At 54.9% G+C, this 19059-nt stretch overlaps 4 protein-coding genes across 4 annotated transcripts; 3 read left to right on the top strand and 1 right to left on the bottom strand.

Moving 5' to 3' along the window:
• The first annotated feature begins 653 nt into the window (after positions 1 to 653).
• SODALDRAFT_330285 (hypothetical protein) lies at positions 654 to 3359 on the top strand. The gene is made up of 3 exons (XM_028611168.1): positions 654 to 1144; positions 1566 to 2535; positions 2608 to 3359. Exons 1-3 carry the CDS (start codon positions 868 to 870, stop codon positions 3044 to 3046), a joined length of 1686 nt encoding a protein of 561 aa, XP_028468361.1. The 5' UTR covers positions 654 to 867; the 3' UTR covers positions 3047 to 3359.
• Positions 3360 to 4762: 1403 nt separating this feature from the next.
• On the top strand, positions 4763 to 8389 carry SODALDRAFT_321882 (hypothetical protein; the record flags this gene model as incomplete). Its single annotated transcript, XM_028609660.1, has 3 exons — positions 4763 to 5311; positions 5462 to 6078; positions 6235 to 8389. 3 exons carry the CDS (start codon positions 4763 to 4765, stop codon positions 8387 to 8389), a joined length of 3321 nt encoding a protein of 1106 aa, XP_028468360.1.
• A 1556-nt stretch (positions 8390 to 9945) lies between these two features.
• Positions 9946 to 12018, top strand: SODALDRAFT_99002 (hypothetical protein). The gene is made up of 5 exons (XM_028615837.1): positions 9946 to 10197; positions 10530 to 10562; positions 10699 to 10860; positions 10961 to 11262; positions 11405 to 12018. Exons 1-5 carry the CDS (start codon positions 10125 to 10127, stop codon positions 11855 to 11857), a joined length of 1023 nt encoding a protein of 340 aa, XP_028468359.1. The 5' UTR covers positions 9946 to 10124; the 3' UTR covers positions 11858 to 12018.
• An 839-nt stretch (positions 12019 to 12857) lies between these two features.
• On the bottom strand, positions 12858 to 18774 carry SODALDRAFT_306892 (type II DNA topoisomerase; the record flags this gene model as incomplete). Its single annotated transcript, XM_028609050.1, has 3 exons — positions 12858 to 14672; positions 14736 to 18344; positions 18709 to 18774. 3 exons carry the CDS (start codon positions 18772 to 18774, stop codon positions 13173 to 13175), a joined length of 5175 nt encoding a protein of 1724 aa, XP_028468358.1. The 3' UTR covers positions 12858 to 13172.
• Between the last annotated feature and the right edge of the window lie 285 nt (positions 18775 to 19059).

Below are 19059 nucleotides of genomic sequence, written 5' to 3'. Positions count from 1 at the left end.
ATCCGCATCCCACGCGACAAAGCCCCCATCTGCTGTCGCCTTACGAGATTCCTGGAACTTCCAGCGCCAGGTCGATCAAAATCTATCGATTTTTTTATCCCCCAATCCCTGTTCCCCTTGGCCGCCCCTCCCTCCCAGGCGCCTCACCCTCATTTGCCTCACTCCAGCACCGTCTCGTCTCCTGCCTTGGACCGCCTTGGTCACGATCCTAAACCTCCATTCCATCTTCCCCGCCTTTCCACACCCCCCTGTACACACCCCCTTTAGTCTGGCGACTGTCTATCTACCTTATCCTGCGGGCGGCTGCAAGTAGTATCACTCGGGAGAGACAAGGACGCGCCTCCTACGCATCTCATCAACGAACGACCACCCACGACCAAAACACGCGCCCTTGCTTGTGTACCTACAACGTATACATGGTTGTATCTAGCGCTGCCAAGTACATATCCTCCTCCTGACGAATCATAGCAGTCGGAGGCGTTCCTGTCTGAAACTCGACCTCACTCTGTATCCGTACGACTCTTGCGGTCATCGACGCCCAGCATATCAGTCAGCAATTTGTCTACGGAGTACGGAGTACGCAAGCAACCCTCAACCGCCAGACCACCACCCACCGCCGCCGCCGCCGCCGCCACCACCACCACCACCACCACCACCAACTGCTTATTGCGGCTGCTGGCTTGCTGAACGGTCGGTCCTGTTCACACCTCCGTGTCAGGGGCCCGCCTCTCTATTCACCCCCCCGGGAGCTCTCCCGTGTCTCTCTGAGTCTGTGCTGAGTCCACCTAATTGGAATTAACGGCCCCCCCCATCCCTGGGGCCAAGACCACTGGCCTTCCCGCCCAGTAAATAAAGCAACAGCAAGCCATGTACGCTCCCGACTACGGCTTTTCCAATGTTCCTCCAACCTTCAACAACGCCGCCCCACATCCCAGCCAAAACCTTCATCTGCAACCGGGCGCTGTTCCAACCCAACCGGGTCAGCCGATGATGTACAACCCTAACCAGTTCTCCGGTATGCCTGGCGCCCAGGGTGGCTTTCCTGGCGCTGGAGCCCCGAATCCCGCCATGATGTCGGGCCCTGGGCCTGCAGCAGCCATGATGCAGACGACCGCCATGCCGCACATGCCCACTAATGGACAGAGTAAGTGGCCCCTTGCGCTTGCTTGTCCTTTTGTTGCTGTGCCTCCCCCCCATCTCGTACTCTCTCTGCCTCTCGCTCGTGTCCTCCTACATCGACTTTCCCATATCTCTCGTGTTTCACCTCTACGGCCGATGTCCGCCGCCGCGTCGGCGCCGACTCCGACTCCCGACTCCCGACTCCTGTCTCCACCCCAACCCGCCTCAACCCCCCGTTGACGTCTTCTTCTTTTCCTCGCTTTGTATTTGTTACCCTTTGCAACTGTTGTCAGGAAACTGTGGTTTCCGCTTTTGCGACCACTATAGCCGGCGTCGAAAGTGGGGGAACGAGCGCCTCGTCGCATCCCGCCACATCCAGCCACATCAACGGGGTGCACTTGCTATGTGTGGAATCACTACAGAAGCTGACGTCTCTGGGTTACCAGTCCCGTATCAGAATCACCAGTTCCAAGCCAATGCCTACGGCGGCAATCTGCCGACGTCGGCGGCGCAACAATTCCCCTCTAATTACATGGCCGGCGGCGGTATGCCTGGCTTCCCCATGAACGCCGCGATGAGTCCACAACGGCAACAGCAGCATCACCAACTTCAACAACAGCAACAGTTGATGCAGCAGCGTATGCAACAGCAACAGCAACAGCATCAACAACAACAACATCAGCAGCAGCAGCAGCAGCAACAACAACAACACAAGCAACATCATCAACAACAACAACAACCGCAACAATCACACCAGCCACAACAACAACAGCAGCAAGCTCTACAGCAGCAACATCAGCAACATCAGCAACATCAGCAACATCAGCAACATCAGCAACATCAGCAACATCAGCAACAGCAGCAAGCTCTACAGCAGCAACATCAGCAACATCAGCAACAGCAGCAGCAACACCAGCAGCAACAACATCACGCCGGTGCTGGCGGCCTGGCCACCCCACAAAGGCCACCGAGTATCGCCCAAGGGACACCGAACAGTATGGCGCACTCGCAAGGTCAACATCAGCACCAACAACAGCAGCAGCAGCAGCAAGCGCAGCGTGCAACGCCACAGCCTCCCTCAAACAGCCAGACCCCGACGAACCAGCAAGCACCCACGAGCCATGCCACAACACCTCAGACGCCTACTTTCCCTTCCCACTCACAAAACGCCAACGTCAACGGCTCATCGACTGCTTCTACACCTCTCAGCCCTGGTGCCGAGTCGAGGGAAAAGGAGAAATTCTCTTTGCTGCTCAGTATCAACCAGGAGTTGCTCTACGAGTCGATACAGCTGCAGCAGGTGATGCAAGACATGAAGAAAGAGGCGGCTGCGGCGGCTGGAGAAGGGGCCGGCGGAACCGACCAGAACAGGAAGCCCACACCAGAAGAAGCCATGGCGCACCATGACTATACCCAGTAGGTCTCTTTCCCGGGTTCTTTTCGTCCGGCGTTTCGCTGTGTTCGATGGCTGACTACGAATCAATCCAGGTGCATGCGCCGGCTACAGGGAAACTTGAGCTATTTGGCTGCTCTGGCTGATCGCAAAGCGTCTGTCCAGGTCCCACCCTATCCCACGTATCTTACACCACCGCCGCTCAACATGAACCTGAAGATCAAGAATCCACCGGCCGGGTCCGACTCGAACGACAGGAGGATAGATCCAACCGCGGATCGGGAGGAGAGAATAAAGCTGATAACGGACCTATACACGAAACTGCAGTCTCTGTTTCCCGGCGTCGACGCCAAGAGGGAATCGATGTACCAGGCCCAGCGCCCGCAAGGGCAAGGCCACCCGGGTACTGGTCAAGTTCAAGGGCAGAGGATGCTGGGACTGCAGGGGAGTCCCGTCGTTTCCCATTTTCAGGGCCCCACGCAAGCGCCTGCTACCACAAGTGATCACCAACCTTCAGCGGCGGTTCCCTCATGACCTTTGAGAACCGACCATATGGTGGCTGTGCTGCTGCCCGCCCGTACTGCCTGTGTAACGTACAGTCTTGCTGCCAGCGAGCGTGTCTGTCTGGGGGTAAATCTATGATCGATACCAATGCTGCGAGAGGCGGAAAGGCCACCAAGAACACGCAGCGATGCAGAGGAAAATTGTCGGAAAATCGGGATTCATGGCCTATGGCGTTGAGGAAACTTTTGGTATATGTGCATGAAACTCCAATATGGAGTGGGTGTTTTGTGTATCCCGTGGGAACGTATTTCATTCAAGATAGTAGTATGCGTCATATCGGCGGTTAGAAAAACTGCCGGTTCGACAGACTCGTATGAGTCTCTCATCCGGTAATTACCTTAGACACCAGCCTACGGCTATTTTGAACGGTTTGAGGAAAAGACGGAAGCGTTAGATGTCCTCGTCGTGCAAATACGACATGAAGTACGGATAGAGAGTCGAGGGTCCGTCGAATCCACAGACTCGCGGACGTATCTTTCTTTATTGTTTATTCTCTTGGGGGTCAGAAATCGAGCTGGGCCCCAAAATATTCCGTGAGAGGAGAGGGCTTCGAGTTTGTGGGCTCCAAGCTCCAAGCATTCCTTTGATAACCCCCCATTTTTACTGACAGGCTACCATTCGTGGACGATGACACGGGTCACTTTGGAGATGGGACCTGCATTTTAGGCACTTGGGTTGGGGGACGGGGAGAGGCTTCGGCAAGCATGCACACGCTGCAGGGGACGTGCTCTTGTACTAGTACGTTCTGGGAGATAGAGGATACGGGGGCTTTCCCAAAGTTCATTGAGCTCCCGAATAATCAGCCTTGAGGGGACGAATAAGGGGTTAGAAGTTGGTAATGGGGGAAATTTGACGACCCCCCCATTGCCCAATACCGGTTCCCCATTCGTCTTCAAGCAAACCAAAGGGAACCAAAGACGAGGAAGTTGTTAATGATTCCTCTCTTTTCTCCCCCTTTATATATACATACCAACCTCATAGAATTGTTATTTTGGGTGGAGTTTTCTAGTAGTATCAGCGTGTTTCACGTACTTTTCATCCATCTCCTACATTATCCATGAATCGCGAGCGTGATTGTCCTAAAGAGCAAGCCTTCTTTCCGATCTTCAAGTCGATCGACCGAACTGGACGAATCAACGAAACGAAAAAAAGAGAGGAGAAAGAAGAAAAGAAAGAAAAGAAAGAAAAGAAAGAAAAGAAAGAAAAAAAAAGGCACCAGGAACAACAGCGCTATTATGCCTTTTTGAACTTGACCCTATCCGATCACACCTTGCCAACAGGTCCAAGAGAAAGACGACGTGTTTCAGTGAATCTTGGCACATCAATCTATCAGCACGGGGCGTGAAACTGCAGGAAGCACCAACGAACAGAACATCTAGACCGACTCCTCGACGATCGACAACCGCGAATCCCCCTCTCGGCAGGAGCGGCAAAAACATCACAACAATCTCGTCTCCCGCCATTTCGGCAGGTCTTTGCTGGCGGGTGTCGATAAAAATTCAACCTTTCTTTGCCCTGATAGCTCCTTTCGTGTAACGGGCACCCGTCTCCTCGGCCGTCGCTTGTTGGTAGAAAGGCCCCGGATCTACAAGGGAGAAGAGGGCATTCAGCATTCCATTGCCCGCTCGCCTACTCCCTAATTGAACGACTGGCGGATGACGACGCGATCCAGAACCACCCTGAACCATGGAGACCGAGCCTGGGCGACGAGTCCCTGATGACTCGCCAGTGGAGGCCATGCATACCAACACCTCTCCCCTCCATGAACAGTCTCCGACGCGCGACTCGGACGAGACATCTAAGATAACCCACGATTCCATGGTCACCGTCCGACTTTCCGAGCCCCCTTCCCTGACCGTCGACACCACTTTTGCCGATGCCAACGTCTCCACCCCCCAACGACCGAACACGGTACGACTCGACAAGACACCTCTATCCACGCCTCTATCCGAAGTTGCGGGAGGAGAGAGCGGGTATTCAGACGTACATTGTCAAGAGGAGGAGGACTCGGTTGGCCTTTCAACCCCTCTCTCGGTTCCTAATGGCATCCGCAGCATAGAGGACGAGCTGTCAGAGAGTGAGGAACGCGACCGAGAGGAGGCGAAACAACAGGAGGAACAACAGACAGAGGAATCAGAGGAGGGAAACCGCCGCTCCTCTGTGTCCGAGGAGGTGAATTGGGAGCAGCTTCAGAAGAGCGAAGCTGAAGAACCAAAAGACGAGGATACAGATAGGGTTCGTTTCTGTCCCCCTCTTCTCCTGCTATCATTCTTTTTTCCTCCTTCCCCCCCCCTTCCTCTTTCTATCCCGCTCGCTTCGCTACGCGGTGTCTTGCCATCCCACCTACTGACAAAGGTTTTTGTTTTTTTGCGCGCGGCTTTGTAGTCTACGGCTATGCTACTGGCAATGCTCGAAAAAGAAAACGCCAAGCTGGCTACGAACCCCAAAAGCGTTAAAGTCCGAGCCGCCGAACCCTCTGTCTCGTCATCTTCTCCACGACCGAGGCCCCCCTCCATGGCCCAGCTGCGACAGATGGTCAACGGGCCGACCCCGCCGGCCCTGCGGTACTCGATGCTCCCGCCGCCGCCGATGACCGACCTTGAGTTCTACGCCGCCCTGGTGAAGGACTACCAGCAGACCGCCGCTCGGTTACCCACCCTCCTCTCCAACAAGATCCGAAAGGGAATCCCCCCGCCGTTACGAGGCGTCGTGTGGCAGAGCATGGCGGGGGCTCGCGACGCGGCGTTGGAGGAGCAATATGAGACGTTGTCGGGGGAATCCAGCCCCTACGAACCCATCATCGGCAAGGACTTGGGGAGGAGTTTCCCTGGCGTCGACATGTTCAGGGATCCCGAGGGCGATGGCCAGCGTATGCTGGGCAAGGTGCTGAAATGCTTCAGCCTCTACGACCAGAAGATTGGCTATTGTCAGGGATTGGCTTTCCTCGTCGGCCCGTTGCTTATGCACATGCCGGACAAACAAGCATTCTGCGTATTGGTCCGGTAAGGACCCATTATTCCTTTTTTTCTTCTTTTTTTTTTCTTTCCCGCGAAACCAAAAACGAAGGGAAAAAAAAGGCCGTGCCACACCACACACGTACCTGGAGTGCGGTCGGGGTGGTTCAATTGAGTTTTGATTGCTGATCATCGAACGACCAGATTGATGGAACGGTACGATTTGACGAGCTGTTTCCTCCCGGATCTGTCCGGTTTACACATCCGCATTTACCAGTTCCGTGAGCTCCTGCACGAGCTTCTGCCAAGCCTGGCGCGGCACTTGGAGGACCTGCAGGTTGACCCGGCCTACGTTTCACAGTGGTTCCTTAGCTTCTTCGCCGTAACGTGCCCGCTCCCCATGCTGTTTCGCATTTACGACGTAATATTCGCCGAGGGTGCGCCCGAGACCCTGATGCGGGTCGCCTTGTCGCTCATGCGGAAAAACGAGGCTCGTATTCTCGCCTGCAGCGAGCTCGAGGATGTCATGCAACTTCTGCTATCGCGTGGCCTGTGGGACTGCTATCATTACAACGCCGACGAGTTTGTCCAGGACTTTGTTAGCCTGACCGGCGTGGTTAGCCGAGAGAAGCTACTGCAGCTCGAGCAGGGGTGTCGCGAAGCGCAGATTGCGACCGCCAACGCCGCCCGCACGTCGGACGTGGCCACCGCGGCGTCCCGTTTCCTCGGTCGCATTTGGGCCGTCTCGCCCCCGAAACCTTCCAGCCTCAGCCCCGGCCTCTACGCCCCGTCGCGTCCGCTGAGCATGCTGCGGCGGAGCACGTCTAAACAGAGCCTTGCTTCCACCCTCAATTCCATGGAGGCCAGCTCCGCCAGCGTGGCGAGCTCTGCTTCCACCGAGGCCACCGCGGCTTCCCGGGATTCTTCGACTACCACGGCCGACGACACCGTGTCGACCAGGCAAGCGAACCCTACGAGCACTTTGAAAAACACCGAGGAGCGAAACCTGCATTCGCAGATCGAAGACCTCCTGACCGCGTTGAGCGAGCTACAGCGAAACCATGCGCTTCTCGTCTCCGAATTGCAGAAGGAGCGTGAGGAACGTGAAGAAGATAGACAAGCCGTCCGATCACTTCTCGAAGGTCTACGGAAGAGAGCGAGCAACGATTCGGTCGGCACTGAGGCGAGTGCTGAGACGGTGAAGGTGAAGGCCACTGAGCTGGAAGAACCGAGCGCTCCACCGATCAAGAGCGAGAGCGAGAGCGGCAGCGACAGCGGCAGCGACAGGAGCGTCGACCAAGCTAAGAAAAGGTCCGGTGCACAAAAGAAGGGAGAAAAACCAAAAGAACAAAGAGAAGGAGGAGAACCTGAAGAAAAATCAATACACGATGATGATGACGATGAGGCGGACGACGTCAACACGACACCGTCGGCGCAAGAACTGTCACAGCTTCTTGACGTCGTTGAACAGAGATTTGGATCGGTTGGAGCGGTAGACACGGCTCGTCGCAGGTCATCGACGATCCGATCCAAGTCACAGCTGCAAGAGGAGCTAAGCCGGGCCAAAGACCAGCTGGCCAGCGCCGTCTCACAAAGCCAAGAATACGGCCGGAGCATTTGTGACATGAGCCAAGAGATCTCATCACTGAAGGATCAGCTGAAGGAGAGTCATGCGCACGCGAGAAACATGCACCAGGATAAACAAAGGTTGGAGAGGCAAATCCACTCGATGAGGACTCGCACATCGTCGGCCTCGTCGCGCGCCGAGACGAACAACAACAGGACGGCGGGGAGCGAGTGGCCCCGAGCAGCAGCACCGGCCAACGGCGGACTCCGGGAGTTGAAACTGGGCAGAAGCAAATCGACGCCCGCTCACACGCCGGCGGCCTCGTTCAGCAAGAGGACGTCGTCGCTGCCGCAGCCGCACTTGCAGGAGACGATGGCGCCAGGGCCGGTCACTGCCGCAACCACCACAGCACCACCACCACCCGCACCGCCGGGAATCGACCACGACGTGTTGCTTCTGGAGCTGGTGCAGGCCAAGACGGCGGAGGCCATCGCCAAGCAGGAGGCGGAGGAAGCAAAGCAGAAGCTGGAGAGTCTGAAAAAAGCCTACGGCCTGGGTCCCGGCGACTCCTCTTTGCTGCCGGTGCCGACACAGGGCGCGGCGGCGAACCCAGCACAGGCCGTGTCGGCGGCCGTGGGGGTTTTCAACAGGCTCACGGGAGGCGGCGGGGTGGATGCGACCAAGACGACGGCGGGTGCGGCTCCCGCGTTGGCTCGGACTGCGAGCTCGACTGCGGTGGCGGCGCCTGCGACGGCGTCGGCGGGAGGATTCTGGGCATGGCGGAGAACATGAGCGGGGTGAAGGGGGGGGGGGATGGATAAATAACTCTGGACTCATAGTGGGATGCTTCATTTGCCTGGACAGATGGCATGCGGATGTTTGGCCTTGCATACCTGTGCATATTTGTTGATGGCCTGGCCACTCTCCAGTTGTGCGGTCCCGCAGTCGGTCCGTTGTACGAAGTACATGCCAATCGAACGGGGCTTGTCCGTCCCGTACTGGTACACGCGAGGAAGACAAGATGTGGTGTCATGAGAGATTCGGGAGTTGTTTACATATATACCTCTTGTGCATTTCGAGGGTTGGTCAAAACACGGCAAAGGAATTCTTAATGCGGACGCGTCCTGTCGAACAGGGTTTACAATTTCGCAAGTGATGATCTTCATCGTATTCGTACCATTTGTTTATTTTTGGCGAGGGCTTTCGAGCGAGTTCTTCTCCCTTCGGCTCTTCGTAACTACAGTGACCCGGACAAAAGGACCGAAGCACTTTACATAATCACATCGCGTAGAACGCTTCGCTTCTTTTGACCACTGACAGTACTTGCCTCCATACACGAGTTCTTGAGCGAAGTGTAGTGAACCAGTTCCTTTTTCTTTTCTTTTCTTCTGCTTTCCTGGTTGTATCTGCGGTGAGGAAAGAGACATAGGATCACAGGATCTCAGGGCCTTTTTGTTTTTGCCTCTTTTCTTTTTCTTTGCAGTATCTTATTTTCTCCTGGTCCTACCTTCACATGAACATTATGTTGACATGTGATTACGACTAAAGTGGGGGAGATAAGAGGTGTCGCATAGGTAACTTTTCCAGCAATTCAGGATCCTACGTAATAATGAGGTCCCTTACCTTACCAGGTAATTAGTTATTCTCCGAGGATGACGCTTATCATGGATGCCCATGGTGCATGCAGGAATATATTAGCTTAGGTAACTAGGTACTTGGCGTCATGGTTTCGTCCCAGCTGCCTCTAGATGGAGGTACCTGTGATGCACATGCACTACGAATACAGTGAGGAAAGTTCCAAAATATCCTGTATGCTATCGACGTAGTTATTGATAGCTGAGAAAGTAGCCTCGAAAGTACAGCTTTTCGAGAGCTGGCTCTGACTGGGGGAAAAGAACTCCCAAGTTCCAACTTGTTTCACCTGGATTGGTACGTTGTACATACTCGTCCCTTTAGCGGAAAGCACGTTTGGAAAAAGCCCTGGGCTAGGCTCCCACGGCAGTGCAGCACAGAAAGCACTCCACTACCGACGTAACATACGGTACGTAAAGTACGTACATACCTTAGGGAAGGATAAAAGTGGGCAGCTCCTACCTAGGTACGTAGTGTACCGTGAGTGTGAGTTGCATCATCGTCACCACCGCGACACAATCGTAACTAAAAGGAGAAACAGCTCGCCCTCGCCCTCTTGTTTCTCGTGTCTCCCCCCATTTTTTCGTCTCCCTCTTTCCCCTCATAACTCAAACCACTTTGTATTAACGACTCTGAGAATTTTCTTTTCTCCTCCTCTCTTCGTCAAATCCTCAACTCCGACTGCCACAACGCACTTAAAGCTCGTTTACTTCCCATTTCACACCGGGTTTCCTTCTTTTCATCTCCCAGTCCAAATACAGAAACCCCGAACTGACCGGAGTGCGTCTGCTCACGGGGAATCAATATCACCTCCCACCTTCCGGTATCACACGACACCACCAGCAGCATTTTTTTTTCGTTTGCACCCACGAGAGCCGTCGTCATCTGATTTGCAATGTCCGATTTCCCTGACGCCCCGAATACAGCCCCTGCTGGCAACGGTTCCTACGCCCAAGCTACCAAAGACAGTAAGGTATGTGCAGAATAATAAGGGCGACACTCCGTACCGAGCGCAAGTTCTGTTTCCTCCCCATTCCCCCCTTGGTCCTTATCGAGTTGCATATAATTGCATCACTAGCTGGCCCACCCCAGCTCACCTCCTTTCACCGTTTCTCGTATTTTCTTTCCCTCATCTCCTTTTTTTCTCTCGCTTTCCTGGGACCCCAAATTTTGGCTAACCTGATAACTTCAGAACCTTCCCACGTACTTTTTCTTTCTTTTTTCCAACCCCACAGAGAAGGAAACAGAGATCGAGAAAAGAAAAATCTTCGACATAATTAACTAACCACCCAAATTCTAGAAGCTGCCGCCACCTACGACAGCCTTTCTAACGGTATGTGTTTTATGCCCCTCCTACCACCTGCACACTTTGCTGCATCGTGTGTTCCCGTGTCGTGTACTCGAGTTTCTCATTCGACCACATCAAGCTTGAGCTGGACTAACCAAGAGCTTTCTGGCACCTTTTGCAGGCCCCATGGCTCAGAACTTCCAAGATGAGTCGGCGAAGGCCTCGAACGAGATCAACAATCTCGTGGCCTCTCGCAAGACACCCGAATACCGTGCCGCCACTGGCCAGCCTCTGACCCATTACCACTCGTTCTTCTCTGAACTCCTCTCTTGGAAGAACCCTCGTACGTCATGCATTTTCTTTCTGTGCTACTTCAGAAAAAGGAGAAGATAAAAGAACACAAACAACCCAGGCCGACAACCAGCTAATTTTTGGATGAATAGGCGCCTCCGCTATCGCATATGTATCCATCGTCTCCGCCATCGTTGCCGCCCGATATCTTGACCTCCTCCGATATGGCTTCAAGCTGACCTGGATGGCCCTTGCCACCACCGTCGCCGCCGAGCTGACGGGCAAGGTCCTTTTGAACAACGGTCTGACTAGCCAGCTTCGCCCTCGTAGCTACTATACTCTGTCGAAGGAGACGCTCGATGCCGCCATAGGAGACGTTCATGAGCTGGTCAACTTCTTCGTTATTGAAGCCCAGCGTATTCTTTTCGCCGAGAACGTCGGCGCTTCGGCTGCTGTACGGTTCCTGTCCCCGTTCCCACCGTCCTTTTCTTTCTTTCTGGTTTCCTTGGTTTCTTGTTTCCCCCCGCGAGCCCCGCAACTATCACGAACATGGCACAGCTTCTGTGCAGCAAAATGCTAATCGGTGATGGTCACAGGCATGCGTGGGCGCTTTCCTCTCGTACCATCTCGTCAAGATCATGCCTCTTTGGGGTCTCGCTCTCACTGCTGTCACCGCCCTGTTTCTGGTGCCCCTTGTCTATACCTCCAACCAGGAGCTCATCGACAATCAGCTGAAGAATGCCAGCCACGTAATCAGCGAGCAGACCCAGCAATTCCGCTCTATTGCCAGCCAGCAGACCGCCCACGCCACCGACCTGACCAAGCAATATATGGGTGACTACAGCGCCAAGGCTCAGGAGCTTCTCGGTCGCCGCTCCGCCTCTCCCGAGGCCGTCCCTAAGCCTGCCCCTGCTCAGTCTACCGCCGACGTTGAGGAGGTCGACTTTCCCGCCCCTCCCACCGAAGAGCCGAAGGTGAACGAGGCCAAGCTCGAAACCACTGTGTTTACTGAGCCCGGTGCCACGGAGAAGGAGCCCCTCCTTGCTTAAGCAACCCATGCTGTCTCAGTAATGCCGCATATTCGCAGCGCAGCATGCTTTGCTCCTCAGGAGTCCCGGCCGACTTTTCCTTCTACCCCATTAATATAGCGACGGCAACGAATTCACAACAAATGAAGCACGACGGGCTCGGTGGCGAGTCTCGATTCGCTTCGTAACGGCTGCTTAACGGACACATGTACGTGGGAGATTTAACGTGGACCATGGGCACTGGCGGCGTGGCTTGTGTTTTGATCTTCTTTTTCCTTGCTTGGCGAAGGATTTAGGTTCCGTACCAGGAGTAGGGACGATGAATTCTGCGCCATGCAATCGAGGGAAGAGAGGGCTCCGACGCAAATGCCTAGAGATGGACGCGGCACTATGGCGTTGGGCATGTTTTCATTTTTCTGGACCATCCTACCGCTAAACGATGTAAGAATATGGTTATGGACGGACTATCCTTTTTTTTTTCTTTTCGGTAATCATGTTGCCCTCTTTTTAATCGTTTTGTCTTTTTCACGCTGGCGAAAATCGGTAAAAGACTGGCCTCAGATTGCCGAGGAGGATCGGAAGGATGGAAGGGAGGGGAATCCTACTTTGTAGTCTCTTCATCACCTATGACTTTTCAATCAGTTTGCCTGTTCTCCTGTCTTGACAGAGTATGTGTGCATTAGTATCTTGTCCGTCATTGCCGCTTGAAGAAAAATACGCAGGCATAGAGTAAAACGCCTCCTGTATTGTGATTCTCAGCTCCGGGAGTAATAATGACCCTTTTACACTGCATCTACACCCTTTGCCATTCCAAACATCCAGTTGGACATGAAGAAGGCAAAGTCCTTAGGACGTCACACTAAGCCGACTTTAATGCCAGCAACATAATGTGTTCATTTCCCTAATATACACCTCGAGAAAAAAAGAGAGAAACGGATAACGAGGAAAGGTCTCTTCCGAATCCCGCAAGAAATAAAAGCCATGCTTGTGAGCCATGAAAAGATGAAAGAAAAAAGAAGCACTACCGGGTTTATCAAGTCGAACCTAACTGGACTCCAGAAGAAAACAAAGATATACGAGGCTGAAGGCATTGCCAGACAGTCCGACCGACATCGAGGGGACCACTACCTCCCTTCGCAAGATATCATGTTATCGTCATCCTCTCGGCCAAACACTTCTGACCATTCCTTTTGCTACCTTCACCCCTTATGTACACGGTATGGTCCCCAAGTAAGACGACAAGCAAGCACAGCCATCGTCGAGGAAAGCTGAAGAAAAAAAGAAAAGAGCAAGAAAAAAAAAAAAGAAAAAAAGAGAGAGGTAGCGCCGCAATTCTTCAATCATCGCTGAACTCAAACTCATCGCTCTGGTGTCCGATGGCCACGGAGCTATTATCGTCATCATCGATGATGATGGGCTTCGCCTTGGCCGCGGCAGCACGGCCGGGACGCGATCGGCCCGCGGGCCGGGGCGGCGGGGACGAAGGCTCATCCATGTTCATCAAGTCGTCGTCATCATCGTCGTCGTCGTCGCTGAAGACCTTCTTGGACGCCTTCTTCGCCGCGTACGCTTTGGCGGCAGGAGACAGCGCCAATGGCTTCTTGGCCACCACAGGCTTCGACACGGGCTTCGCCGCCTTGGCCTTGGCCTTGGGAGCAGAAGCCGCAGCGGCAGCGGAATCTTCCCTTGGGTTGTTCTTCGAGCCGGCGGGACGGCCTCGAGGCTTCTTGATCGCAGGTCCGGAGGTGGAAGGCGCCGCCGCTGCTGTTGCTGCTGCTGCTGAACCGGAAGCTTGACGGGACGACGTCTTGGCGGTAGCGGCGGCGGCAGAAGGCTTGGGGAACGGCGCTTCGTCATCGCTCAGGAAAGCATCGACGTCGTCGTCGCCCTTATTCGGGGACTTTTGCGGGGAGGACCGCGCCAGCATCTCGTAGTTCGTGTCATCGACGCTGTCATCGTCGAGCGCGTTCTTGGAGGCCTTGCTCTTCAACTTGGGCAGAGAGGACTCCCGGCCACCGTGGCTGGATTCGGGCCTGTTCATGGCAAACAGGCTCAGCCTGCTGCCGTTCTGAGCGTCCTTGGCATCCCCGCTGGATCCCTTGATCCCCTTGACCATATCGCCGACGTCCCCGAGCAGGCTATTGTCTTCCGACTCCGACCCCGACCCCGACTCCGACTCCTCAACGATGTACGACCGCTTCTTGGTAGCCGCCGCTCGTTGCCTACGTCCGGTGGCCGAGGACCCGGCTGCTGCGGTAGAGGGCTTCGCTACAGTGCTCTTGGCAAGAATAGCAAAGTCATCGTCGCTGAAGTCATCGTCCGATTTCACCGTCTTGGTTTCCGGCTTCTTCGGAGCTTTCTCTTCGGCTTTCGCCTTGCCCTTGGCTGTTGTGGTAGCATTCGTAGCACTACCCTTCTTGCTCAAGGCGGCAAAGTCGTCATCCGAGAAGGCTGCCGAGTCAGGGCTCGGCTCGATCTTGGGTTTCGCGCTGAACATCTCGGCGAATCTCTGTTGCGTCTTTTCGGGCGCCTTGGGCTTCGCCTTGGGTGCGGCTCTCTTTCGTTCGGGCTGGTAGTCGCCATCGCCCTTGGCTCGGCTACTGCCTTTTCCGGCACCAATCTTCTTGCTCGCGCGGCGGCCCATTCTTCGGATCTTGCTCTGGATTTGGCTATCTTGGGCAAGTTGGTTCTCCCACTCAGCAATGAACTCATCCAGGTCGTGGGCCCAGAGGTCCTTCTCGCTCAGTGCCAGGAGTTCATCATGCTCCGCCTTCTTCTTCTCAATCATCTTGTGCAACCTCTCGAGTCGCTCTAGGGTCAAGGCCCAGATGGGCATCTGTGCAAACAGGTTAGTAAGAAGGGACAGGACACCCTTGTTGCACAGGAGGAGCCAACATACCGAGAGAAGATAATCGTAGTCGGACGCGCTGCCTGCCAGGCCATCCTCTTCCTCTTCGTCCGCGGAGTTATCCATCTCGTCGTCGGTGCTCTTCTTCTTACCGGCAACGCGCGGGAAGGCCTCGTATTTACGCTCGCGAAGCTCCTGGACGAGGATCGCCTTCCGCTTCCTCGCAATGACCAGAACGCCATCATTGACCTCCTTGATGAAGCGGGCCTGGTTCTTGAGTTTGCGGTAGTCGGCATGGTAGACCTGCAGCCAGTGTTGCTTCCTCTTGGTGTACATCGCCATCCGGTAAACGTAGTACTCCTCGAGGATGTCCTCGACCTTCTCGTATTTGCGGATGCGGCCGTGGGTGTCGAACGCAACCAGGTTGGAGGTGGCGACCTGCTTGTTCAGCTTGAACCTCTCCATAATACCGTCGGCTTTGACATCCTTCATGTACTTGTCATCCAGCTGAATCTCAAAGCGAACATTCTTGTGGTCGTTGAACTCCTTGTAGTCCTTGATCCATGCCGGACCCTTGGCACCGCTGATGACATCTTCCAGCTTGGCCTTGAAGTCGTCCGTCCACATGCGAATGGGCAGTTCGGTGATGATAATCTCGCCCGTCTTCTCGTCGATCTCGTACATGCCGTTAAATTTGTACCTGTCCTTCTCGGCAATCTCGGGAGTGCCCTTCCATCCGCGGAACCAGGGTGTCATGCTTTCGAAAGGCTTCTCCTCCGGGTCGTCGGGGTCCAGGCGGCCCATACGCCTCTTCAGGTTCTTGACGATGTCCATGGGGTGGTAGTTGGGGATCGACGTGCTCCACCCGGTACCGATGCCGTCTGCGCCATTGCACAGGACCATGGGGATAACGGGAGCGTACACCTTCGGCTCAATCCTCTTCCCGTCCTCTTCCTGATGATCGAGGTTGGGCTCGTCCAAGACGGGAAAAATCTTTCTCGCAAAGGGAGACAGGCGCGTATGAATGTAACGAGGACTGGCGGCGTCCGAGCCACCGGCAAGTCGAGAACCGAAGTTTCCACTGGGCTCCAGGCAGTTGACGTTATTAGAGCCGACGAAATTCTGCGCAAGACCGATGATGGTCTGTTGCAGAGATACTTCGCCGTGGTGGTACGACGTCTGCTCAGAGACGTAACCAGACAGCTCGGCCACCTTCTGGTCTTTGACGAGATTCCTCTTGAAGCAGGCATACATGACCTTTCGCTGGCCGGGCTTCATGCCGTCGAGCACAGACGGAATGGACCGCATGTTGTCGGCCATGCTGAAGAGAATGAGTTCCCTATTCACAAAGTCGTTGTACGTGATCGACTTGGTGGAATGGTCAAGATAGGTTCCGGGCACAAAGTTTCCGAGCCACTCCTTACGCGCGTCCGCCTTCTTCTTGGAGAAGGCTAGTTCGAAGAGCTCGGCCTCCTCAGGCCTCATGACATCGAACTCCTTGAGATGGTCGTCGAGCTGGTTAAAGTAGACCTGGGCATCTTCGTTCGAGCTGGTGCCCAGACCCTTGTAGTACTTGTATTCCCAGCGGGAAACCTCCGCCTGGTGGGCCTCCTTCCAGGCCTCGTACTCGGGCTGGGTGAAGAAGGACTTCTGTTTGGTCGGCTGCTTGGGATTCTTGCCCTGCCAGATCTTGACGATGGGGGTGATGAACTCCTGGAGGAAGTCGGGGATCTGCAAAAGCGAGGGGAACTGGACCTGAAGGAAATTGATGAGGAGACCTTTGATATGGCTACCATCGTGATCCTGATCAGTCATGATCATCAAGTGGCCGTACCGCAAGCTCTTGGTGTCGGTGTAGACCTGTTTGTGCTTCAGGCCCAGGAACTGTTTGATGTTCTGGACCTCCTGGTTTTTGGTGACCTGGTCGATGGAGGCATCGCGCACGTTGAGCATCTTACCGCGGAGCGGAAAGACGCCGATGCGATCCGGGTCGAGGATGGCACGGCCGGCGACGGCCAAGCTCTTGGCCGAGTCACCCTCGGTCAAGATCAGGGTGCACTCGTGGCCGCGCTTGGTACCCGCCAAGTTGGCGTCGACAAGCTTGGCGTTGTTGATGCGGGACCGCCTGCCTCCGTCACTCTTGGCCAGCATCTTGTCCGCCTTCTTCTCGGCAAACTCCATGATGTTCTGGATGGCCTCCGAGGCGACGACCTTCTTCAGGAAGGCGTCGCTCAGGCTGCATTTGCTGCCAAATGCGCTGATCTTGGTGGTCATCTGCTCCTTCGTCTGGGAGTTGAAGGCCGGGTTCTCGATCCGACAGTTGATGAAGACGAAGATGTGGTTTCGGATGTGGTTCGGCTTGAGGGAGTGGCCCTTCTTCTTCTTGTCTAGGTGCTTGAGCAGGTAGCTGACGATCTGGTCGGCGATGTAATTGACGTGAGTCCCACCAGAGGTGGTGGCGATGTTGTTGACGAACGAGACATGCTGGAAAGAGCCGTCGGAGACGGTGAATCCCACCTCCCACCTCCGGTTGTCGGTCTTCTCCATCTCCACAGTCACCTTGGGCTCAACGCCCTCCTCGGCAGCGCGTTCTTTCGCGATGGCCTTGGCGTACATCTCGCTGTAGCCCTTGAAAGAAGACGGTTTCACGACGGTCCCGTTGAGGTAGACTTTGATGTTCTTGATGGTGCCGGCCATGTCGTAGACGCGGCGGTACAGAAGGGATTCGAGGTCGTCGTCGATCCCGGTCATGCCGAACTTGTCGAAGTCGGGCTTGAAAGTGATGCGGACGAAGTCGTTGGTCTTGCTGGTGGTGACCTTGGGCTTCGACTTCTTGCTCATGTTGTCGGACCAGGTCTGTTTGTACCTCTTGCCCGAAGCCGACTCCTGGCACTCGACGGTGAACTCGGTGCTGAAGATGTTGCACAGCTTGGCACCGAAACCGTTACGACCGCCGACCGTCTTCTTCTGGTCATCGTTGTAGTTCTCGCCGGTCAAGAGCTGACCGAAGATCATCTCGGGAACGTAGACGCCGTGCTCGCGGTGAATCTGAATGGGAATACCCTTGCCGTTGTTTTCTACGCTGATCTCGCCCGAAGCGCGGTCGATGTTGACCTTCATGAAGGTCATAGGCTCCTCGCTATTTTCCTCGCGGCGCTGTTTACTGTCGGCAGCGTTGACAAGGATTTCGTCAAAGATCTTGTAGAGACCCGGGACGACGGTGACCTTGCGATATTCCATAAGCTTGGTCTCTTTGTTGAACACCCACATCTGCTGGTCGGTGGGTTCGACGGAGCCAATGTAGGTGTCAGGACGCTTGAGGATGTGCTCCAACTGTGTGAGCTTCTGATACGTTTCTTCAATTGTTTTGGCCTTGGATGTGCCCTTGGCCGCCGGGGCCGGGGCCATAGACTCGTCGTCTAGTGCCATGCTGTCATTCTCAATCTCGCCGAGGGGTTTCCCTGCCGACTTCTTGGGGACGGGCGCCTTCTTCTGCTTCTTGGAGTTAGGTGGAGTGTTGGAGAAGCCGGACACGTCGTCGTCGTCGTCGTCGTCGCTCTCGGGTTTTGCGCGCTTCTTTGGCGCCGAGGCGGTCTTGAGGGTGGTCTGGGTCAACTTCTTCGGGGCCGATTTCTTGACGGCAGGCTTGGCCTTTGGCTTCTGCGCATTGTCAGTACGAGACGGCCCCACTGTACCAGACCCAGGTTCCATCGTGGGATAGATTGGACTGCAGGGTTGGATAGGTATGATGCGGGGGGGGAGCGAGGCGAGGGGAGGCTCAGAAGAAGTCGGGAGGATGAAGGATTGGGAAAGGGTTACGGGTCTAGGTGATAAAGTCTGCGTGTGGTAGCCCTTTCAAGAAAAAAAGAAAAAAAAAAGACAGGTGCGTCAAATCGAGGAGGTGCGGGACAAAGAAACCAAAAAGCAGCCCTCCCATTGTGGCAGGCAACGAAGTATCGAACCTCAAAGGAAAAGAGCGCAAGAGGTGGGGGGGGAATGGAAGAATGAAGACAAACACACTTACCGCTACGGGTGAATAGCCATCTGATTCATCCAAATTGAAAACAGAATCATCATCGGAGAAATCCATTCTGGTCGGTAATCCCAGGCTCGGCCGCGATACGTCGTGGCGTTGGGGGTTGATGAAAGAACCGAAGGCGAAACGTTGACAAGGACGAAAATCAACAGCAATAGGGGACACTGGGCGCGCTCTCTGAACAGCAGGCGTCAAAAGCCGTTTAAGAAAGAATAAAGAGAGGGAGGATGCCAGGTCGACGGTGTTTTGATTTACATACGCGGCTGTGATGAAGGGAACGGAGGGGTGAGATGGTGGGATGGTGGGATGGTGGGATTGTTGGGATGGTTGGTAGGTTGG

Source organism: Sodiomyces alkalinus, assembly GCF_003711515.1.
Source record: "Sodiomyces alkalinus F11 unplaced genomic scaffold SODALscaffold_2, whole genome shotgun sequence".
In the NCBI taxonomy this organism is placed as follows: domain Eukaryota; kingdom Fungi; phylum Ascomycota; class Sordariomycetes; order Glomerellales; family Plectosphaerellaceae; genus Sodiomyces; species Sodiomyces alkalinus.
This window is presented reverse-complemented; position numbering and strand designations above follow the sequence as displayed.

Bases quoted from the DNA above. Each gene is read 5' to 3' on its own strand.
- SODALDRAFT_330285 (XM_028611168.1), top strand. From the start codon at position 868: ATGTACGCTCCCGACTACGGCTTTTCCAATGTTCCTCCAACCTTCAAC. The intron at 1,145-1,565 runs GTAAGTGGCCCC...CTGGGTTACCAG, and splicing joins CATGCCCACTAATGGACAGA to TCCCGTATCAGAATCACCAG. The intron at 2,536-2,607 runs GTAGGTCTCTTT...GAATCAATCCAG, and splicing joins GCGCACCATGACTATACCCA to GTGCATGCGCCGGCTACAGG.
- SODALDRAFT_99002 (XM_028615837.1), top strand. From the start codon at position 10,125: ATGTCCGATTTCCCTGACGCCCCGAATACAGCCCCTGCTGGCAACGGT. The intron at 10,198-10,529 runs GTAAGGTATGTG...CCCAAATTCTAG, and splicing joins CGCCCAAGCTACCAAAGACA to AAGCTGCCGCCACCTACGAC. The intron at 11,263-11,404 runs GTACGGTTCCTG...TGATGGTCACAG, and splicing joins ACGTCGGCGCTTCGGCTGCT to GCATGCGTGGGCGCTTTCCT.